General features: G+C 46.9%; 2 protein-coding genes across 2 annotated transcripts; both read left to right on the top strand.

Annotated features, from left to right (window-relative positions):
• Positions 1-13164: 13164 nt before the first annotated feature.
• LOC119924196 (olfactory receptor 6C76-like) lies at positions 13165-18853 on the top strand. Its single transcript, XM_038743177.1, has 4 exons — positions 13165-13365; positions 13476-13563; positions 13701-13940; positions 18768-18853. The coding sequence occupies exons 1-4, from the start codon at positions 13165-13167 to the stop codon at positions 18851-18853; spliced, it is 615 nt and encodes a 204-aa protein (XP_038599105.1).
• Positions 18854-21769: 2916 nt separating this feature from the next.
• On the top strand, positions 21770-22711 carry LOC119924202 (olfactory receptor 6C74-like). The gene has a single exon (XM_038743180.1). It carries the CDS (start codon positions 21782-21784, stop codon positions 22709-22711), a length of 930 nt encoding a protein of 309 aa, XP_038599108.1. The 5' UTR covers positions 21770-21781.
• Positions 22712-24270: the final 1559 nt, after the last annotated feature.

Genomic DNA, 24270 nt, shown 5'->3' on the forward strand with positions numbered 1-24270 from the left:
ACTTTGCACAAGTCACTTAACTTCTCTGTGCCTCATCTGTAAAATGGGGATTAAAGCTGTGAGCCCCCCGTGGGACAACCTGATCACCTTGTAACCCCCCCAGCGCTTAGAACAGTGCTTTGCGCTTACCAAATACCATTATTATTATTAAGCTATGCTGCTTCTCTGTCCATATCTCACACACTCTATTAAGTGTATGTAGCTCATGTAGACATCCTCTTTCCTTCTTCCTCCTGTCTAATTGATGACAGTGTTTGTTCTTCCACACTAAGATCCTTAAAGACAGGTATCATATCTGCTCATTCTATTAACTCTTTCTTTCCAAACACACTGTATGTGATCAATAAATTGAATGATTTGTTGGGTGGTTGGTTGGTTGGCCCATCTTCCAGAGGAGCAGGAGGAGCTGTTATAATCCAGTGGACATTTGTCCTGCAAAGATGGCTTATGAAACATTTTTATTATCTTCATATATATCTCTGCCTCTCTCCCAAAGCAAAGTTCTTAGGTTGTTTTCTTGGTTGAAGCAGAATTTTTTGAATTTCGATTTGCAGCTCTAGTAGAAGTTGGGAGGTGGTCATGAGAAGCCATAGTTCATTATTTTGGAGCAGGTCATGACCCTCAGCAATGTATAGGCCCCCTTTCTCCTCTTTATGTGCTGAACTTCACCAGAAACCTGACCATCATCACCCTCTCTCTCCTTGGCTCTTGTCTCTGCCCTCCCATGTACTTCTTCCTGCACATTTTCTGCAATGCACTGAGATCTCCTTCATGTCCTCCTGCATTCCCGGATACTTAGCTGCAAAGATCATTGGGGACAGGACCATTTCTTGTTGTGTAACACAGCTGTTCTTCTTTATCCTGCTGGAGGAGATCGAGTTCTTCCTTCTGGCTGCCATGTTCAGATTTTCCAGTCAATAGCATTGATTGATTAAGCACCTAACAAGTTCTAGTACCTACCAAATGTTTGCAGCACGTTTGCCGTCAGTACTTCAATTTCTACACTTTGAAGTTGAGAGCACTTTGAAGTTGAGAGCAGAGACCTCTGCCCTGCTCTCACACCCAAGTGTGACAGTGAAGCAAGAAACCTCCCTAGATCCCCCAAAATCAGAGTAATAGATCCATAAATTAATCAATCAACCAATAGAATTGACTGAGTACTTACTGTATGCAGGGCTCTGAATTAGTTCTAGGGAGAGTACAGTAGAGTTAGTAGACATCACCCCTGTCCTTAAGGGGTTCACAGTCTAACAATGATTGTTATTTACTGAGCACTCCTAAACAGTTGGGAGAATATTCAAGAATAAGTAGTCCATCAATTAATAGCATTTATTGAATATTCGCTATGTTTAAAGTACAGTATTAAGTGCTTGGAAGAGAACAGTAGAGTTAGTAGTAATAATAATGATAATGGTGGTATATGGTAAGTGCTTACTCTGTGCCAGGCACTATAATAAACGCTGGGGTGGATCCAACCATATCGGGTCGGTCACAGTCTCTGTCCTGCATGGGGCTCACAGCCTCAATCCCCATTTTACAGATGAGGGGACTGAGGCACAGAGAAGTGAAGTGACTTGTCCAAGACCATGCAGCAGACAAGTGGCAGTGTCGTCATTAGAACCCATGACCTTCTGACTCCCTGGCCCGTGTTGCATAAACTACACCATTCTGGGGAAGATAATCCCGGCTTCACCACCTGTCAGCTGTGTGACTTTGGGCACGTCAATTAACTTCTCTGTGCCTCAGTTCTCTCATCGGGAAAATGGAGATTAAGACTGGGGGCCCCACGTTGTACAACCTTGATTATCTTGTATGCCCCCCAGCGCTTAGAACAGAGCTTGGCACATAGTAAGCTCTTAACAAATACCATGTCCTCAAAGAGTTTACAATCTAATGGGGGAGTCAGACAGTAAAATAAATTTCAGGTAGCTGGAAGTCACTGAGTATGAAGGTATTCACATATGTGGGGATGATGAGTATGAAAATAATGAAGTGGCAGTTCTCTTCCCTCAACAATCTCACTTTCTTGAGAAGCAGCATGGTGTAGGCAATAGGTCATCGGCTTGGGAGTCAGAAGGTCATGGGTTTTAATCCCAGCTCCACCACGTATTTGCTGTATGACCTTGAGAAAGTCACTTCACTTTTCTGAGCCTCAGTTCCCTCATCTGGAAAATGGGAATTGAGACTGTGAGCCCAAAGTGGGACATGACTGTGTCCAACCCAATTTTCTTGTATCCACCTTAGCGCTTAGTACAGTGCCTGGCACATGGTAAGTGCTTAAGAAATACAATAATAATATTTAATAGCAATAATAATAATCTAGCAGATGAAATAGTTCCTGATATAGATCACGGACAGTTGAGCAGCTACTGTGTGCAACAGCGATGATTGCAATGCACTAAGCCTTCACAGTCTCTCGCCCCCTCCCCCCACCTCAGTCCCTCCCCCCTACTGCCCTGCAGACCGCATTGTCAGAGAGCTGCAGGGAGATCAGTTGTCATTTGCAGTCACAGAACAGAACATCTCCAGTCAACCATATTTATTGAGCCCTTACTGTGTGCAGAGCATGTCCCAAGCGCTTGGGAGTGTACAATATAGTAACACAACAGGCACATTCCCTGTCCACAACGAGTCTACTGTCTAGAAGGGGTGACAGACATTAGTATAAATGAATGAAGTACAAATATGTTGTACAATAAATTACAGATTTCCAAGATCTCGTCATCTGCAGATGCCCCTGATCTTTCCCGATGTGGTCAGACATCGCTGAGTACGTGACATGGTGGACTTCCCTGACTAAGCCCTCATTTCCACTTCTCTCACTCCCTTCTGCATCGCCCTGACTTGCTTCCTTTATTCATTGCCCCCCTTCCAGACCCACAGCACTTATGTACATATCTGTAATTTTATTTATTTATATTAATGTCTTTCTCACCCTCTAGACTGTAAGCTCGCTGTGGGCAGAGAATATCTGTTCATTGTTATAGTGTACTCTCCTAAGCGCTTAGTACAGTACTCTATATTCAATAAATATGATAATAAATGTGATCAAATGAAATACGATTGAATGAATCAAGTGGGTCTAAGGGCCAGAGGGATATTTTCCACTTTCTTGAGAACAGCAGGAGAATAAAACAAAAGAGCAACAGCAGCAGCTGCTACTACAGCAGCACCCAAGTACGGCTAGAGTGCACTAGCCGTACTGGGGTGCCACCTTTCCCCCACGGGTAGCCCAGAGATCAGGGAGCACTGGGTGATGAGCGGATTGGCGAAGCCAACGCGAGCTCCAGGAAAGTACCCTTCAAGATCCCAACACTCCTCCGGGGATTTTCCTGGCACTGCCTCTATCCCATCCAATTTAAATTTCTTTGCTCGGGGGGATTGAGAGACGAGCTCATTAGTGCCTTGCAATAAGCATCACCAGGGAATGTCTCCTTTGTTATCTAGAGAGCCCTCTCTAACTGCGTTGAGAACTCATAAAAGGGGATGAATTTTTTCCCTGTAAAATAAGGGCTGGGGGAGAGAGGAATAATGTCAAATCTCCTTTCTGTGACTATTAGGAAGCAGTTTGCTTTCTCCAGTCTCAGCTATCCTGTTTTCCCTTCCCTATAGAACATAGTTTACTCCATCCCAGCAGGTAGGCTGACAAGGAAGGGTGTTGCCCAGGGCCCCAACTCCTCTCCCCTCCGCAATCCGATGGAATTGGCAGCAGCAGAAGGAGGAGGATAAGGGAGAGTCCGTATTGCCTGGCAGGGCACCAAGAAAATGGGGAGAGATTTGTGCTGCCTAAATGGTATGAAATTCTTTCTGAGAACAGGGATTTTCAAACCAACAAACCGAATATTCAGGGTGAAAACTCTGAACAAAACCATCGAGAGTGTCAGAAAAGTAAGAACATGCTACTCCTTAAGTATCTCTGTCTTCCCGAAATCTGATCTCAGCTGGTTTTTCCTGTCCCATATCTGATCTCTCTTATTTGGGCAGGGAAGGAGATAGCGACAATTGGAAAGGAATCGTCTTGATTGGTATTTTTGCTGATTGATTGGATCTCTGAAGAGTTAGGTTTGGCCCATGCCTCAGGTGATCTGTTGCCCCCGGCTAGGGGTCCATTTGAGGATTCTCATCTCTGGGATACCTGGAGTATCCCAGCTCTGCCTAGAGATGGCTGATGAGACTGATGATCTCCCCTGCCCCTGGGTTCAAAAATCCATGTGATTTCCGCGATAGCTAATTTTACTTCTGATCTGTCCCATTAGATTGTAAACTCCCGACATGCGGGGTCTGCAGTTTATTGTTGTGCTGTCTATGCAGTAAGCACTCAATAAATACCACTGATTGATTTTACTTCCCTAAGAGCCTATTCATTCATTCATTCATTCAATCGCATTTATTGCACGCTTACTATGTGCAGAGAACTGTACTAAGTGCTTGGGAAGTACAAGTTGGCAACATATAGAGACGGTCCCTACTCAACAACGGGCTCACACTCTAGAAGTGGGAAACAGACAACAAGACAAAACATGTCGACAGGTGTCAAGTTATCAGAATGAATAGAAATAAAGCTAGATGCACATCATTAACAAAATAAATAGAATAGTACATATGTACAAGCAAAATAGAGTAATAAATCTGTACAAACATATATACAGGTGCTGTGGGGAGGAGAAGGAGGTATGGCGGGGGGGATGGGGAGGAGGAGAGGACAACGGGGGCTCAGTCTGGGAAGGCCTCCTGGAGGAGGTGAGCGCTCAGTAGGGCTTTGCAGGGAGGAAGAGAGCTAGCTTGGCGGATGTGTGGACGGAGGACATTCCAGGCCAGGGGAAGGACATGGGCCGGGGATCGACGGCTGGACAGGCGAGAACGAGGTATAGTGAGGAGGTTAGAGGCAGAGTGGAGGGTGTGGGCTGGGCTGTAGAAGGAGAGAAGGGAGGTGAGGTAGGAGGGTGCGAGGTGATGGAGAGCCTTGAAGCCGAGAGTGAGGAGTTTTTCCTTGATGTGTAGGTTGGCTGGTAGCCACTGGATATTTTTGAGGAGGGGAGTAACATGCCCAGAACGTTTCTGCACAAAGATGATCCAGGCAGCAGCGTGAAGTATAGATTGAAGTGGGAAGAGACAGGAGGATGGGAGATCAGAGAGGAGGCTGATGCAGTAATCCAGTTGGGATAGGATGAGCATATGAGAGTGCTGTGTACAAAAGAGTTGCCCAAGAAACCCTGATGAAGATTGATTTAATAAAGACAGCCACGGTGGTGATAATGATTTGGTCCATTGAGAGAAGGAGATACATTCCAACTGATTTTTTTGAGTTTCCCTTTTCAGTCTCTTTCCTCATTTAGTCGCATTTCTTGAGCTCTTAATGTTTGCAGAGCGCCGTATTAAGCGCTTTGGAGAGTATAGTATAACAATAATTAGAAAGATTCCCTGACCCACTTCAATTTTGCTACCTCTCCCATCCTCAGGTGTGACCTCCGAGGAAATCCAGAGTCAGCGATGAGAAATCAGACATCAGTGACCTCGTTCATCCTCCTAGGGTTGATGGACAATCCAGACTGGAGGATTGTTATCTTCACATTCCTGCTACTCCGTTACCTGTTGAGCATCATTGGGAACCTGACCATCCTCACCCTTACCCTACTGGACTCCCACCTCCACACCTCAATGTACTTCTTCCTCCAGAATTTCTCCTTCCTAGAAATTTTGTTTAGGTTGGTCACCATTCCCAAACTGCTGGTGGATATTTCGACCAGGGACATGACCATTTCCTATTATCCTTGTGCCATTCGATTGTTCTTCGTTATCTTCCTAAAGGAGATGGAGTTCTTCCTCCTGGTCGCCATGCCCTACGACCGCTATGTCGCCATCTGCCGGCCGCTTCACTACTTGACCATCATGAGCCGGAGATTCAGTACGCTGCTGGTCCTCTGCTCCTGGCTGGTCGGCTTCTTGATCATCTATCCGGGCCTCATCCCGGATCTTCAGCTGGACTTTTGTGATTCGAATGTCATCAACCGTTTCTCCTGTGACAGTGTGCCCATGCTGGAAATCTAGTGCAATAACACACAAGCACTGGAGCAGATGAATTTTATATTGGCAGTGGGGACACTCCTGGTCACACTGCCACTAGGTCGCCTTGTCCTACAAGGCCACCACCCGCAACATCCTGAGACCGCCTTCCACCCACCAAAGAAAAAGTTCTTTTACACCTGCTTCTCCCACGTGATCATCATCTCCCTCTTTTTTCATAATAATAATAACAATAATGAGGGAATTTGTTAAGCACTTACTATGTGCAAAACACTGTTCTAAGCTCTAGGGGATACAAGGAGATCAGGTTGTCCCAGGTGGGGCTCACAGGCCTAATCTCCATTTTACAGATGAGGGAATGGAGGCACAGAGAAGTGAAGTGACTTGTCCAGAATCACACAGCAGGCAAGTGGTGGAGCAGGGAACTTCACTGAACACTCAGAAACTTCCTCTGATCACTCCATTTATAAATATATTTTATTTCTATCTCGGCCATTAGAGGGGAAGCTCCTCGTGGGCTGAGAATGTGTCACATGTTTCTCTCCAATCCATTTCTACTCACATCAAATGAGAACTCCTCTCTGTTCACTTTAGGACTGTCATCCTGCTATCTCCCCAATATTAATCTATTCTCTTATCCCAAGTCTCCTACCCAGACTGTGGCCTTTCCTCCTCCAAAGCAAATCTTTCAAATGTACCTCACTGGCTATCCTGCAATATTCCATATCCTACTCCTTTCCCGCTCCAGTGAACACCCTGCCCTCTTGCCTCAGTTAGAACACATCAGAACCCTCCTTTAGAGCCAAATGTTACTTCCTCCAGGAAGCCTACCTTGATTGATAGCTCCCTTTCCTGATTGGGATGTCCCATTAACCAGTTTTACTACCTTGTGAATTTTTTTCTTTTTCAGTCATGAAAGTTTTCTGAGTGTGACTTTGATTCATATTTGAATGACTTGCCCGAGGTGATCAAAATATCTGTGACAGAGCTGGGGAAAAAACCTGGGTAATCGACTGTGTTCTTCATCTATGTCAGCCAAGATAACTCCATTTCCTCCAAACCATTTTTCAATCCCCGCCTCCACCATGAAGGGTCTCAGATAAATGTAAAATGGGTTAAGTAAGTTCTAGGGCCCTCACAATGTGATATATCTCTCTTCTCATGGCATTTAATAAGCACTTACTACGTGTGAAGTAGTCAGTCAGTAAGCCAGTTAAGCATATTTATTGAGCACTTACTGTGCTTACAGCACTGTAATAATTATAATGATAATAATAATAATGGCATTTATTATGCACTTACTAAGTGCAAAGCACTGTTCTCAGAGCTGGGGAAGTTATAAGGTGATCAGGTTGTACCGCAGGGGGCTTACAGTCTTAATCCCCATTTTACAGATGAGGTAACTGAGGCTCACTGAAGTGAAGGGACTTGCCCAAAGTCACACAGCTGACAAGTGGCGGAGCCGTTATTTGAACCCATGACTTCTGACTCCAAAGCCTGGGCTCTATCCACTGAGCCAGGGCATGGGAGAGTACAATACAACAGTAAACAGACACATTCTCTGCCCACTATGAGCTAACAGTCTACAGGGGGAGAGAGTCATTAATAAATATAAAGAGTACTCTTCTAAGCACCGGGGTAGCTACAGGTTTATCAAGTCCCCGACCCACATGGGGCTCACAGCCTAAATTGGAGGGAAGAGGTTAATCCTGGTTAGTGCCAAGTGATGATCTCAAATGATGTTTTGATTCTGCCTTAATGGAACAGTGCTGCCTTCGTTTCTGTAACAGGAAAGAGTAACTGCTCAGCGAAGAGAATGATAATTTCGCTGCTCTTCACAGGAAAAGTGAAATCAACTTCAAAAAACAAATGTAATTACTGTATCTGTTTTTAATATCTCCTTCCTGTCTTCAAACATGAGGGCTACAGGGAATGATCGGAGACGATCCTTTGTAATGAACGATCCTGGTAAACGATGAATCTCTCTTTCTCCAGTCACCCAGAGGCCAAGGAAAAAGCAGTAGTGAGTGAGGAAGGGAAACAAAATAATTTATGCCTGTGTATGGATGTATGAATGTATGTCTCACCTCATTACTCTCTTAATACAACCCAGCTCGCATACGTTGCTCCTCTAATGTCACCGTATTCAGTGTACTTCGATCTTGCCTATACCACCGCTGACTTCTCATCCCCGTCCTGCCTCTGATCTAGAACGCCCTCCCTTTTCATAATCGCCAGAAAATTACTCTTCCCACTTTCAAAATCTTATTGAAGGCTCATCTCCTCCAAGGGACCTTCCCTGACTAAAATTCATTTCCTCATTTCCCCCTCCCTTCTGCGTTTCCCTGATTTTCTCTTTTTTATTCACCACGCCTCGTCAACACCACAGCACAGCCGGAATTTACTGATATTGATTTATTGATATTAATGTGCATCTCCCCCTCTAGACTGTAGGTTTGTTGTGGGCAAGGAATGTGTCTGTTATATTGTTGTGTTGTACTCTCCCAAGCCCTTAGTACAGTGTTCTGCTCACAGTAAGTGCTCAATGAAAACGAATGTTTGATAAAGGTGGACATCTGTGTCTTCTGTCTCTCAAGCCACATATCTCAGCACCTTGGACCATTCCCACGTCCCCTGCGTCTAGATCCAACACTGGTTAGTGTGGAATCAGAGGGACAGAAATACTCCAGTGATATTCTAGATAGCGACATGAAGATGTTCTCGTGATACTCTAAACAGTATCACAGAAAGAAAGTGTTAGGTGTAGCCCCCAAATTCTGACCCAAACCAGACCATCTCTTTGGAATTTCCTACCACTGTTTAACATTGTAGGAAAAGAAAGGAAAGGGAAAGGAGGGAAAACATGCATATTTTACTGGAAAATTTACTGGGGCTAATTTGGGCTCTCGGTAGTGCACCACTCTCCATCACCTACCCCACGATTAACCCAGTGTCTCTGCCCATAGCAGGGGAAGAACCTAGCCAGGGGTCTCCAGGCTGAGTCCACACAGACCTCGACTCGCCTCTATGCTCTGAGCACCTGTTTCTGCTCTCCATTCTGTGTTTTCCAAGGGACCCTGTCTCTGTCATCTGCCATCGTGGTTAACGGCGTAGATTGATTAGTGTTCCTGAGCACTCACCGCAGTTCAGCTGTGGCTCATGGCCCCCATTTCCCCAGAGCCCATCGAGAACAGAGCAAATAAAGCCAGCCTGACTCTCGGCCTTCAGAGTCTCTTGCCTCCCTGATCAGTGAGTAGGACTCTTTATTCCGGATAAACCACGGTCCGCCCCACTGGGTTATCCGACAGCGGGGATATAGCCCCCATAGCAAAGGCCGGCAGAGCTTCCCAGGATCCTGGATGAGTTCTGTGGAAAACTCGAGGGAGTTCTCCCCTGGGAGATCCTGGGTGAGATTCCCCCCTCGCCCCCACCCCCGCCCCCGAGGACCATTCTGAGATTTTAGTTGGGTGAAGTTAGACGCTGCTTCCATATGTTCAAGAGGTGGAACTAGATTGAAACACAAAATTCTCATTTGTCTCTGCATGTCGAGTCAAAATCCCAAGAGAGCCATCAGAGAGAGTGGGAAAATTTTGTGGTCTTTCTTTGACACGAGAAAGGTTTTCCCTTTCCTTCACCTGCCGTTATGCAGGTAATAAATCTGAATGTTCTGTTGGTGCACTCGTCAGTCAAACAGTAAATTAATTAATCAATAGCACTAATTTAGAACCTACTCTCAAATAGTCAATCAATCAAGCCATAGAATTGACTAACCACCTACTTGATTGGTGCACAGCACGATTCTGAGCTCCTGGGAGAGTAAGGCAGAGTTAGTAGAGTCCAGACCTGGGAGTCAGAAAGTCCTGGGTCCTAACCAACTCGGCTACGTCTATGTTGTGTGAGCTTGGGCAAGTCACTTAATTTATCTGTGCCTCAGGTACATCACCTGTAAAATGGGGATTAAGACTATGAGCTCCACTTGGGCAGGAACTGAGTCCAACCTGATTAACATGCATCTTCCCAGAGTTTATCACACTGCCTGACTCATGATAAGTGTTTGAGAAATACCATATAAATCCCTGTCCTCAAGGAGTTAACAGTCAAGTGGGGGAGATTGTACGGGAGAGGGATTAATTCAGAGGAAAGAGTTGGTAAAGTGGAGATTGAAAGTAAAGACAATAAGACCAGAAAAGAGGCTGATGGGTTAGATAGTTCAAAGACACTGCCACCTCCTCTTTTTTTATCATCATCATCATTAATCGTATTTATTGAGCGCTTACTGTGTGCAGAGCACTGTACTGAGCGCTTGGGAAGTACAAGTTGGCAACATATAGAGACAGTCCCTACCCAACAGTGGGCTCACAGTCTAAAAGGGGGAGACAGAGAACAAAACCAAACATACTAACAAAATGAAATAAATAGAATAGATATGTACAAGTAAAATAAATAAATAAATAAATAGAGTAACAAATATGTACAAACATATATACATATAAACAGTTGCTGTGGGGAAGGGAAGGAGGTAAGATCGGGGGGATGGAGAGGGGGACGAAGGGGAGAGGAAGGAAGGGGCTCAGTCTGGGAGGGCTTCCTGGAGAAGGTGAGCTCTCAGTAGGGCCTTGAAGGGAGGAAGAGAGCTAGCTTGGCGGATGGGCAGAGGGAGGGCATTCCAGGCCCGGGGGATGACGTGGGCCAGGGGTCGATGGCGGGATAGGCGAGAACGAGGTACAGTGAGGAGATTAGCGGCAGAGGAGTGGAGGGTGCGGGCTGGGCTGTAGAAGGAGAGAAGGGAGGTGAGGTAGGAGGGGGCGAGGTGATGGAGAGCCTTGAAGCCCAGGGTGAGGAGTTTCTGCCTGATGCGCAGATTGATTGGTAGCCACTGGAGATTTTTGAGGAGGGGAGTAACATGCCCAGAGCGTTTCTGGACAAAGACAATCCGGGCAGCAGCATGAAGTCTGGATTGAAGTGGGGAGAGACACGAGGATGGGAGATCAGAGAGACACTTCACTCATTCAGGCATGCTTATTGTGCACTTACTGTGTGCAAAGCACTGTACTAAACGCTTAGAAAGTACAATTCGGCAACAAATAGAGAAAATCCTTACCCAACAACGAGCTCACAGTCTGGCAGGGGAACACAGCACTTGTACATTGCAGCCAGTGTTGGCAAATGACAGTAACTTCGTTAAGAGCAGGGAATGTGTCGATTATGGTTATATAGTACTCTTCCAATCGCTTCGTACAATGCTCTGCACACAATAAGCACTCAATAAATATGATTGGATAAACGAACAACTGAATGAAGGAAGGGAGAGAGCAGGGGTTCACAACTTCAGGGCTTCTGCGCCCTGCTGGTCTTCTGCTCCTGTCTGGCTGTCAAGCGCTTAGGACTGTGCTCTGCACACAGTAAGAGCTCAATGAATACGATCGAATGAATGGCTGGGTTCCCGATCGTCTTCCTGCCTGTCGTCGTTCTCGTCCATCATGATTTCTGCTCCTCCAATATCATCAAGCACTTCATCTGTGATTTTTCTCAGCTCTCCTGCTCGGACACCCTATTCTTGGGGCTGATTGCTTTCCTCTTGGCCTTGGGGACGCTCCTGGTCACTCTGGCTCAGCCATCGTCCGACCTATCCTATCCCTCCGCCCAGAAGAGGAGAAAGACTTTTTCCACCTGCTCCTCCAACGTGGTAGTGTTCTCCATCACATATTGTAGTTGCATCTTCATGTACATCAAACCATCTGCCAAGGACACGGTGGAATAAACCAAGGGGTTGGCGGTGCTCAGTACTTCCGTTGCCCTCATGCTGAACTCATTCATCTACACCCTGTGGAACTAGCCGGTCACTTCCTGGGTTTTCCTCCATGAAGTGAGGGCTCATCTGTCATAAAATACCGCAGGAAAATCTGCAGGATTCAGGAAGGGTCGATCACAGAATCTCTGTGCTTGTTCATTAGCCTAATGCTTCATCTGCTACCCGACAAACAGGACATGGCCCTTGGAAAGTACAGTTCGGCAACAAATAAAGACAATCATTACCCAACAACGAGCTCACAGTCTAGAAGCAGGAAGACACAGCACTTGTACATTGCAGCTAGTGTTGGAAAATGATAGCAACCTTGTTAAGGGCAGGAAATAATAATAACAAAAAAAATAACGGCATATATTAAGCACTTACTATGTGCACAACATTGTTCTAAATGCTGGGGGATACAAAGTGATCAGATTGTCCCTCATGTGGCTCACAGTCTTAATCTCCATTTTACAGATGAGGTAACTGAGGCTCAGAGAATTTGTTAAGAGAAGCAGCATGGTTCAGTGGAAAGAGCCTGGACTTTGGAATCAGAGGTAGTGGGTTCGAATCCCGGCTCCGCCGCATGTCTGCTGTGTGACTTTTGTCAAGTCACTTTACTTTTCTAAGCCTCGGTTACCTCATATGCAAAATGGGGATTAATACTGTGAGCCCCGCGTGGGAGAACCTGATCACCTTGTATCTCCCCCAGCGCTTAGAACAGTGCTTTGCACATAGTAAGTGCTTACCAAATGCCATTATTATTATTATTGTTATTATTATTATTGTTATTATTATTATTACTATTATTATTATTATTATTATTATTATTATTATTATTGTCACATCTTCCCTGGGCCTCAGTTCCCTCTTCTGTAAAATGGGGATTAAGACTGTAAGCCCCCGTGGGACAGCCTCATCACCTTGTAACCTCCCCAGTGTTTAGAACAGTGCTTTGCACATAGTAAGTGCTTAATAAATGCTATCATTATTATTATTATTATTAAGTGACTTGCCCAAGACCACACAGCAGACGTGTGGCAGAACCGGGATTAGAACCCATGACCTCTGACTCCCAAGCCCTTGCTCTTTCCACTGAACCACACTGCTTCTCAAATGCATCTTCTATTGTTATATTGTATTCTCCCAAGAGCTTAGTACAGTGTTTTGCACACAATAAGCCCTCGATAAATACGATTGAATGAATGAACGACTGAATGAAGGAAGGGAGAGAACAGGGGTTCACTACTCCTGGCCTCTCAACCTGGGTCATAGGCTGCTTCTGTGCCAGCCCTCACTTATTCTCTCCCTTCTGCTGCGTCAACAGGTCCAGTCAACGAGAACAAGCTACCATGAGAAACGGCACGGGGGTGACAGAGTTCATCCTCGTGGGGCTCTTCGATAAACCCCAGCTGCAGGCTCCACTCTTCTTCATCCTCTTCCTCACCTGTGCATTAAGCGTCACCGGGAATCTGACCGTTGTCACCCTCACCTTGCTGGACTCTCACCTCCGCACCCACATGTACTTCTTCCTTACTAGAGATGGCCTTCATGTCCGTCTACATTCCCAGATTCCTGGTCACCATCGTCACCAGAGACAGCGCCATTTCCTTTCCAACTGTTTCACTCAGCTGTTCTTCATCATTTTCCTGGGGGTGACGAGTTCTTCCTCCTGGCCGCCATGTCCTATTACCGCTATATCGTCATCTGCCAGCCCCTGCATTACACAGCCGTCATGAACAGGGGTTTCTGTGCCCTGCTGGTCCTCTGCTCCTGGCTCGCTGGGTTTCCGATCGTCTTTCCACCAGTCGTCATTCTCCTCCATCAAGATTTCTGCTCCTCCAATGTCATCAACCACTTCGCCTGTGATTCTTCTCACATGTTGCAGCTCTCTTGCTCAACACCCGGTTACTGGAGCTGATTGCTTTCCTCTTGGCCTTGGGGACTCTCCTGGTCACCCTGGCTCTGGTGACCACGTCGTACCCAGCTATCATCCACACCATCCTGAGACTGCCCTCCGCTCAACAGAGAAGAAAGTCCTTTTCCACCTGCTCCTCCCACATGGTCGTGATCTCCATCAAATATGGCACTTGCAACTTCATGCACAACAAAGCATACTCCAAGACAGGTGGAACTGGCCAAGGGGGCGGCAGTGTTCACCACTTCCGTTACCCCAATGATGAACCCCTTCATCTACACCCTGAGGGACGAGCAGGTCAAACAGGCCTTCAGGGCCCTGGTGCACCAAGTTGGGTTTTCCTCAGGAAGTGGAGGCTCACCTGCGGTAAAATACCACAGGAAAATCTGCAGGATTCAGAAAAGGTCGACCACAGAGACTCGGTGCCTGTACATTAGCCTAACAATTCCTTTGCTCTCCGACCAACAGGGCTTCAAAGCTCTCCATCACCTTACCCTCTCCTACTTCACCTCCCTTCTCTCATTCTACAGACCAGCACGCACGCTCTGTTCCTCTGCGGCTAACCTCCTCACTGTACCTCGTTCTGGCCTGTACCACCGCCGACCCCATGTCCTACCTCTCACCTGGAATGTCCTCCCTCTACACATCTGCCAAACCACTTCTCTTTCTCCCTTCAAAGCCTTACTGGGAGCTCATCTACTCCAGGAGATCTTCCCAGACTGAGCTTCCCCCATCCCCTGCTCCTCCTCCCCTCCCCATCGACCCCACTTCATCCCTTTACCCTACACTCCATTCAATCGTATTTATTGAGCGCTTACCGTGTGCAGAGCACTGGACTAAGCGCTTGGGAAGTACAAGTTGGCAACATATAGAGACAGTCCCTACCCAACAATGGGTTCACAGTCTAGAAGGGGGAGACAGAAAACAAAACAAAATATATTAACAAGATAAAATAAATAGAATAAATATGTACAAGTAAAATAAATAAATAAAGAGTAATAAATATGTACTAACATATATACATATATATAGGTGCTGTGGGGAGGGGAAGGAGGTAAGGCGGGGGGGACGGGGAGGGGGAGGGTGGGGAGAGGAAGGAGGGGCCTCACTCTGGGAAGGCCTCCTGGAGGAGGTGAGCTCTCAGTAGGGCTTTGAAGGGAGTAAGAGAGCTAGCTTGGGGGGTATGCGGAGGGAGGGCATTCCAGGCCAGGGGGAGGACATTGCCTGGGGGTCGACGGCGGGACAGGCGAGAACGAGGCGCAGTTAAGAGGTTAGCGGAAGAGGAGCGGAGGGTGCGGGCTGGGCTATAGAAGGAAAAAAGGAAGGTGAGGTGGGAGGGGGCGAGGTGATGGAGAGCCTTGAAGCCGAGTGAGGAGTTTTTGCCTGATGCGTAGGTTGATTGGTAGCAACTGGAGATTTTTGAGGAGGGGAGTAACATTCCCGGAGCGTTTCTGCACAGAGACGATCCGGGCAGCAACGTGAAGTATAGATTGAAGTGGGTAAAGACAGGAGGATGGGAGATCAGAGAGGAGGCTGATGCAGTAGTCCAGTCGGGATAGGATGAGAGATTGATCCAGCAGGGTAGCGGTTTGGATGGAGAGGAAAGGGCAGATCTTGGCGATATTGTGGAAGTGAGACCGGCAGGTTTTGGTGACGGATTGGATGTGAACGGTGAACGAGAGAGCAGAGTCGAGGATGAGACCAAGGATGCAGGCTTGTGAGACGGGAAGGATGGTAGTGCCGTCAACATTGATGGGAAAGTCAGGGAGAGGACAGAGTTTGGGAGGGAAGAATAGGACTTCAGTCTTGGACATATTGAGTTTTAGATGGCGAGCAGACATCCAGATGGAGATGTCCTGAAGGCGGGAGGAGATACAAGCCTGAAGGGAGGGAGAGAGAGCAGGGGCAGAGATGTAGATTTGGGTGTCATCAGCGTAGAGATGATAGTTGAAGCCGTGGGAGCGAATGCGTTCACCAAGGGAGTGAGTGTAGATGGAGAACAGAAGGGGACCAAGAACTGACCCTTGAGGAACCCCTACAGTAAGGAAATGGGGGGTGGAGGAGGAGCCCACAAAGGAGACTTAGAATGAACTGCCGTAGAGAAAAAAGGAGAACCAGGAGAGGACAGAGTCTGTGAAGCCAAGGTTTGATAGCGTATTGAGGATAAGGGGGTGGTCCACAGTGTGAAGGCAGCTGAGAGGTCAAGGAGGATTAGGATACCCTTTCTGTCCCTACAGCACCTGTGTCTATTTGTACATATTTATTACTCTTTTACTCTATTTTATTAATGATGTGTATATATCCATAATTCTATTTATTTTGATGGTATTGACACCTGTTTACTTGTTCTGTTTTGCTGTCTGACTCCCCGTTCTAGACTGTGAGCCCGTTGTTCTGTAGGGACCGTCTATATATGTTGCCGAATTGTACTTTCCAAGTGCTTAGGGCAGTGTTCTGCATACAGTAAGCCCTCAATAAATATGATTGAATGAATTAATGACCTGGCCGTTCTCCAGTCCACTGTACACCCCCACACCTGTCCTCCTGAAAATCCCTCCCATGGTCAGGTCTCCCTGGTAACCCTAGCCCTTCTGTCCTCATTGCTGATTATTGTAGCAACTATAAATCAGTAATATCAAAGCAGCAGTAGTAGTAGCAGAAATAGTAACACTAATAGAGTTTGTCAAAATTGATATAGTCGTAACTGTAGCAGCAGACGTACTAGCAGAAGTAGTAGAATGAATGAATGAATGATTATTATGGTATTTGTTAAGTGCTTATTATGTGGCAGGTATAGGTAAAAGCGCTGGGGTAAACACAAGATAGTCAGGTTGGACACAGTCCCTGACCTACATAGAGCTCACAGTCTTAATCTCATTTTGCAGGTGAGGGAACCGAGGTACAGAGAAGTGAAGTCCCTTGCCCACGGTCACACAGCAGACAAGTGGTGAAGAGGGGAATCTCACAGAACACTCAGTAACTTGTTCTGATCACTCCATTAATAAAAATATTTAATTTATATCTTGCCCATCATATTGGAAGATGTTCTAGTGATGCTCTAGATAGTATCGCAGAAAGGAAGTGCTAGGTGTAGCCTCCAAAGTCTGACCCAAATCAGACTGTCACTTCGGAGATTCCTATCACTGCTTAACATTGGAGAAAATGGAAGGAAAGGGAAAGGAGGGAAAACATGCACATTTTCCTGGAAAATTTTCTGGGGCTAATTTGGGCTCTCGGAAGCGTCCCTACCCCCTGCCTCAGGTAAACCCAGTGTCTCTGCCCCTTCCAGGAGACGAACCTTGTCAGGGGTCTCCAGGCTGAGTCCCAGAAGCCCTCAACTTGCCTCTATGTTCTGAGCACCTGTTTCTGCTCTCCGTTCTGCGTTTCTCAAGGACCCCAGTGTCAGGCCAATCGATCAAGCCATAGAATCTGCACTTGATTGGTGCAGAACACGATTTCAAGCTCTTAGGAAAGTAAAGCAGAGTTACTATAGTCTGGACCTGGGATTTAGAAGGACATGGGTCCTACCCGGCTCAGCCACTTTGTTGAGTGAGCTTGGGCATTTAACTTCTCCGTACCTCAGGAACATCATCTGTAAAATAGGGATTAGGACTCTGAGTTCTAATGGGACATGGACTGTGTCAACCTGATTAGCTTTTATCTACCCAGCGCTATCACAGTTCTTGGCTCGCGGTAAGTGTTTAAGAAATACCATAAAAAATCCCTGAGACGAAAATACCCTAAAAGATCACATGTGAAAGAAGCAGCGCCACCGGATCAACGCGAAGGACAGGGACTGTGACCGATTTTATATTATGAGTTATTTGGTAAGGCTTTGTTTAAGAATTACCATAAAAAATTCCTGAGACAAAAATACCCTAAAAGATCACACGCAAACGAAGCAGCACTGCCGGATCAACGCGAAGAACAGGGACTATGACCTATTTTATGTTAACAGTTATTTGGTAAGACTTGTTCTTCCAACCTCTGGGACTGTTCACAGAGCTCTGGAAATGGATCTTTTGTTCCCGTTAAGCATTTTGATATTCACCAAACGCCTCCGTGCAACTGAGGCACAGAGAAGTTAAGTGGCTTGCTCAAGGTCACACAGCAGAGGAATGGTGGATGCGAGATTAGAACCCATGTCCTCTGACTCTCAATCCCTTGCTCTTTCCACTAAGTCACGCTGCTTCTCATGTTGCCACGCAAGTTGTACATGTTCTCATGTTGCCACGCGAGATTCAAGCAGTGGACAAGACACTGGAAACACCCATGGCGTCTCTCCAGCCGGTCCCTGGTCATTATTCAGCAGGCTGAACAAAGGTCCAGTCAAGGACATGTAATCTCACACTTTCCCAGGAGGTCTCAGAACAAGGCCACCTGTCCAGGTATTCGGGTGGGGTTTTACCACATATTTTCATTTTCTCAAACCCACCCCGAGCTGACATAGTCAGTTCCCTCTGGCCTTCCCGAGGATGGTTCTCCCATTACGAAGCGTCATTAGTCCCCTAAGAGGTGAATCAGTTCTGTGGCTTCTCACCGGTAGTTGAGCAAGAACTTGGCATCCCGTTGGCCATCTTCGTCCCTTTTCCAGCGTTTAATCAATCAATCAATCAAACATATTTATTGAGCACTTAGTGCATGCAGAGTTCTGTATTAGGTGCTTGGAGAGTTCGTAGATATGGTCACTTCCCACAACGAGCTTACAGTTTAGAAGGGAAGACAAATATTCATATAAATCGATAAATTATGCATATGTACATAGGTGCTGTGGAGCTGAGGCAGGTACAAAAGAGCACAAATGCAAGTGCAAGAATGAAGCAGAAAGGAGAGGGAGAAGAAGAAATGAAGGCTCAGTTAGGAGAGGCCTCTTTGGAGGAGATGTGCCTTCAATAAGGCTTTGAAGTTGGTTATGGCTGAGGAGGGGGTGATTGACAGTATACGAAGAGGGAGGGCGTTCCAGGCCAGAGGCAGGACGTGGGCAAGAGGTCGGTGGCAATTGGTCTCCAACTCGTGGCCCGATTCGCCGTGTTACAGCTCGAAATTCCAAGGCGTTAAGGAAACATGGGACGCTATGGCCAATCCTAAAGTGCGATGGAGTGGGGTTTAGAGTTATCCTGTAATGGCAGCGAATCCAGGAGAGAGGGGCTGGATCTGGGAGACACGCCATAGCGCCCGGAGTAGGGGAATGTGTGTGTGCAGGGGGCTGCGGTTCTGGGCAGCTGGAGCCGGTCCAACAGTAGAGCCTGGACCTGGGAAGAGGGTCTTGGGGACGCGGGTAGGCCTGAAGACACCGAGTCACCTGTAGACGAAGGAGGTGTTGTGAAGAGCAGCAGATCAAGCTCTCTGGGGGTGCCTCAGGCGAGAAGGGAAAACGGGAGGGGAGGGGATAGGTCCACAGTTGTGGCAGCTTTGATCCCCCTCTCCTTGCTATGAGGTCAAAACCTCAGGCTGCAGGGGCGACTGCAGGCTCGGATTTCCTTCCCCACAAGGCAGATGACCAGAGCCTGGACACATCCTCAATCCGGTTATGAAACTTTAGCAGCTAGAGCCACCAAAGTATTTTCCATTCATTAGTGTCTCCCAACTCACCCCTGGGGAGACTTTCACTATTTTCACAATTGGTCCCTGTGTGCCCTTCGGGAACCAGAGAATATGAAACCCTCACTCCTGCTCCTGCAGTTGTTAAGAGACTTCAAAAGGGTCCAGACTGACTTTCTTGCTATGAGCAGAGAAAACACCTGATAGCTTTCTTCCCTTCCGTTTTCCATGGGACGCTGAAACTTTGTCTTGGTTGGAGATTTGATGGGGTCGCGTGATGTTGGGAAGGTGAGGTGCGTGAAAAGCCTGGAACAGGTTAAAAGATGGGAAATTCTACACAGTCATGGCGTTATCTCAGTGTCGCTGTCCAGGGCCTAGACTACGATGGGTGTTTTGGGTGATCCCAGGAATCAGGGCAGAGTACTAGGGAAGTGAGGACCTCTCAGGCTCACTTTGGTCCTTTTCCTTTCCGTTGTGGATTTCAGGGACTTGATCCATGAACGGCTGCAGCCACGTATCCTCCAGTCCCAGGCTTTCAGAGCCTGTGATTCTTTCTTAGAGCCACCTTTCAGAACCGGCAATTATCAGTCAGCCAATCAGTCAATCAATGGTAGTTATTAAGGGCTTACTGTGTGCACAGCACTTTACGAAACACACCAGAGAACAGAACGCAATAAAGTTGATAGACCGGTTCCCTGAGCACAAGAAGCTTGCAAGTGTAGAGGGAGAGAAAGACATTAGCATAAATCCATATGTGAATTACGGATATATGTGTAAGTGCTGTAGAACTGAAGATGGGGTGAATAGCAAGTGCTTCAAAGGTAAAGATCCAACTGAAAAAACTACATAGAAGGAAAACAGAGTAGGGAAATAAAGGGGTTCAACCTTAAAGGCCTTTGGGAGAGACAAATATAAAACACACACACACACACACACACACACACACACACACACACACACACACACACACACACACACCAGAATCAATCCCTTGTCTGCTCTTTGTTGTCCTTACTGTACCAAGCAGAGTCCCTTTGATCCAGGGAGGATCCCTGATGGCTGGTGAGTCTTTGTGCTTCCCACCTGCACTATTTAACCAGATCTTCTAATTTTCAGAGGTGTCACCTAATAGAAAAAGCGTGCCTTAGGAGTCAGAGGACTTGGATTCTAATCGCTGCTCCGACACTTACCTGCTGTGTAACATTGGACTAATCACTTAACTTTTCCGAACTTCAGTACCCTCATCTGCAAAATGAGGATTCAATTATTGGTCTCTGTCCTACTAAGATCATGAGCCCCAAAGGAGACCTGATTACTATGTATCCACCACAGCACTTAATAACGTGTAGTACAACTTAGTATAGAGAAGCAGCGTGGCTCAGTGGAAAGAACCGGGGCTTGGGAGTCAGAGGTCATGGGTTCTAATCCCGGCTCCACCACTTATCGGCTGTGTGACTTTGGGCAAGTCATTTAACTTCTCGTGCCTCAGTTACCTCATCTGTAAAATGGGGATTAAGTTTGTGAGCCCCACGTGGGATAACATGATCAGCTCGTAACCCCCTAGCGCTTAGAACAGTGCTTTGCACATAGTAAGGGCTTAACAAACACCATTATTATTATTATTATTATTATTATTATTGTTATTACAGCGCTTAGTAGATAGTAGTGAATGGACAAAAACACATTTAATATTCACCCAGGCGGCCATCTCGAATTTGTTTCTTGAGGGTCTTCTCCCTTTTCTGAAAGTATCTCCAGGGAATGACGGGGCTAGGAGCTCCTTAACACTCAGTGGGTCCCATGCTAATGATCACAAACATTCTTCCTCCCTCAAGGTTGTAGGCAATCTCAGTTATCCAGATTTGGACAGTTGATGGGTTGTGGGCATGTGCTCAGGTGAAATATTGATGTTCATGGGCTTGGACAAAGAGCACTCCCCCCCACAACCCCCACCCCCCATGCCAAGTACACAAGGCATTCACGCACCCATGATCCAGGGAGCACTCGGTACTCATTCTCGACAATCATGAATATATGCCCATCAATTTCTCATATTGACCACGCTATTGGTAAGTATATTTTTGTTTGCCTCCCCGAGAGAATGGAAACTCCATGTGGGCAGGGAGTTTGTCACTTGCTTGTTGCATATTTTCCAGAGTGACTAGAGCAGTGTTCGCTCCTAATGGGTGCTCAGTAAATGTAATCTCTACTCCAAGTGTTATGCAGTTTCTCAGTTTGAAGCCTAAGGATCGAGGCTTGGACCACTACACTTCCATGGTCCCGCGGGGAAGTGTGAGCCATCAACCCATGAAGTCATCTAAAGGACTGGTCCTGACACTGCCGTACCCCTGGTCTCAAGCACTCTGCCCGGAGTAGAGGACTCTAGGCATATCAGGAACTGCCCCTGCGCATCTAGTCTGGAGAGACAGAAGAAACTGTCCTCTATCCCCCTCAAGTCAGTTGGACTGACAGTCCTCTGGTGTTATCCCAAGAAGAATCACAGATCAGCAATGAGAAACCACACTGAGTTCATCCTCCTGGGCCTTACGGACAACACGCACTTACAGGTGGTGATTCTCCTCTACTTGTCTGTCACATACGCGATGAGTGTCACCGGCAATCTGTCCATCGTCACTCTCACCCTGCTGGACTCCCGCCTCCACACACCCATGTACTTCTTCCTGCGCAGTTTCTCCTTGCTGGAGATCTGCTTCACTTCCTCCTGTATTCCCAGATTCCTGGTCACTATAGCCACCAGGGACAGGACTATTTCCTACAACTGTTGTATAACACAGTTATTCTTCTTCATACTCCTGGGGGCGACGGAATTCTTCCTCCTGGCCGCCATGTCCTACGACCGCTACGTCGCCATCTGCCGGCCGCTACGCTACATGACCATCATGAGCCAGAGAGTCTGCACTCTGCTTGTGCTCTGCTCCTTGCTGGCCGGGTTTGTGGTCATCTTTCCTCCGGTCATCCTTGGTCTCCAACTGGACTTCTGTGGCTCGGTAGAAATTGACCATTTCTTCTGTGATGTCTCCCCTATACTCTTGCTCTCCTGTTCGGACACCTGGTTACTGGAACTGCTGGCTCTCGTCTTGGCTATGGGGACAGTACTAATCACCTTGGCGTTAGTGGTCACGTCCTACACGGCCATCGTCCGTGCCATCCTGAGACTGCCCTCCGCTCAGCAGAGAAGAAAAGCATTTTCCACCTGCTCCTCCCACATGGTCGTTGTCTCCATCACATATGGGAGCTGCATCTTTATGTACATAAAACCGTCTGCCAAGGACAGGGTGAACCTGACCAAGGGGGTGGCGGTGCTGAACACTTCCGTGGCCCCCATGTTGAACCCTTTCATTTACACCCTTAGGAACCAACAGGTCAAGCAGGCCATCAGGGACCTGGTAAACGGCTTTGGATTTTCCTCAAGGAGGTGAGGGCCCTGGGTGACAAAATCCAGCCGGAAAATGTGCAGGAGATGCAAAGGCTCGACCACAGTGACTCAGTAGCTGGACATTAGCCTAATTCTTCATCTGCGTTGGTTATCCATCCCTCTGTCTACCCCCACACCCGCTCTTCTGGAAATCCCACCCCTGGTCAGGTCCCCCTGCTACCTCAGCCCTTTGCCCTTATCCACTCAGTGAGGATACAAAGCCTTTTCATTCTGAATGAAAGAGACATTCCGAGATTTGTTAAGCGGGTCTGTGCCGAGGCCAATAGAAGTTCCCCAGGTGTAATGGGCTTTTGACACATCTCCGTCCGTATCCACGCTAAATGAGGCCCTACAGCTGGAGGAGTGACGTCATTGGTCATTACGGGGAGGGGAAGTCAAAGGCTCACCACCTTTTACTCCCATTTTCTCACTCTCTTCTCTCACTCCCTAATGCTCTACACACAGTGCTCTGCACACAGTAAGCGCTCAGTAAGCGCTCAATAAATACGACTGAATGAATGAATAAGTGTTAGGGTAGATACAAGATAATCAGGATGGACACCGTCCCTGCCCCAAATGGTGAACACAATCTAAGTAGGAGGATGTAGGATTCAAATCTCTGTTCTGAATGTCCTCCTTCCTCACATCCGCCAAACTAGCTCTCTTCCCTTCTTCAATTCCCTACTGAGAGCTCACCTGCTCCAGGAGGCCTTCCCAGACTGTGCGCCCCTTTTCTTCTGATACTGCTGCCCTTCCCATCGCCCCTACTCCCTCCCTCCACTCTACCCCTTTCCCCGCCCCCGAGCACTTGTGTACATTTGTACGTATTTATTATTCAATTCATTTTATTAATGATGTGCATATATCTAGAATTGTATTTATCTATTTTGAGGCTATTGATGCCTGTCTACTTGTTTTGTTTTATTGTATGTCTCCCCCTTCTAGGCTATGAGCCCGTTGTTGGGTAGGAATTGTCTCTGTTGCCAAATTATACTTTCCAGGTGCCTAGTGCAGTGTTCTGCACACAGTAAGGGCTCAATAAATTCAACTGAATGAATGAATGAATCCACATTCTTTATGGTATTTGTTATGCGCTTTACTACGTTTCAAACTGTTCTAGGATTGGGAGAGATAAATATTACTAAGGTTGAACAGAGTCCCTGACTCGCCTGCGGGTTGCAGTCGAAGTAGGTGGGGGTACAGGAGAACTGAGGCACAGAGAAATTAACTAACTTGCCCATGGTAACACAGCAGGGTCCCAATAATAAGCATTAATGAAAATAATTATAATAATAACAATTGTGGTACTTTTTAAGCGTGTACTCTTCCAGGCACTGTACTAAGCGCTGGGGGAGATACAAGACAATCAATCTGTTTGGGCACTGTGCCAGTCCCACATAGAGCTCATAGTCTTATTCCCCATTTTACAGAAGAGGTAACTGAAGATCTGAGAAGTTAAGATCTGATCTGAGATCTGAGAAGATCTGAGAACATGCCCAATATCACACAACAGACATGTGGCCAAGCTGGGATTAGAATCCAGTTCTTTTTGACTTGTCATGC

The sequence above is a fragment of the Tachyglossus aculeatus genome, unplaced genomic scaffold (assembly GCF_015852505.1).
Source record: "Tachyglossus aculeatus isolate mTacAcu1 unplaced genomic scaffold, mTacAcu1.pri scaffold_87_arrow_ctg1, whole genome shotgun sequence".
Taxonomy (NCBI): Eukaryota; Metazoa; Chordata; class Mammalia; order Monotremata; family Tachyglossidae; genus Tachyglossus; species Tachyglossus aculeatus.

Excerpts from the sequence above, each read along its gene's own strand:
- LOC119924196 (XM_038743177.1), top strand. The coding sequence starts at position 13,165 with ATGAGAAACGGCACGGGGGTGACAGAGTTCATCCTCGTGGGGCTCTTC. Across the intron at positions 13,366-13,475 it reads TTACTAGAGATGGCCTTCAT|TTCTTCCTCCTGGCCGCCAT; the intron begins GTCCGTCTACAT and ends GGGGGTGACGAG. Across the intron at positions 13,941-18,767 it reads CAAAGCATACTCCAAGACAG|CTCGAAATTCCAAGGCGTTA; the intron begins GTGGAACTGGCC and ends GCCGTGTTACAG.
- LOC119924202 (XM_038743180.1), top strand. The coding sequence starts at position 21,782 with ATGAGAAACCACACTGAGTTCATCCTCCTGGGCCTTACGGACAACACG.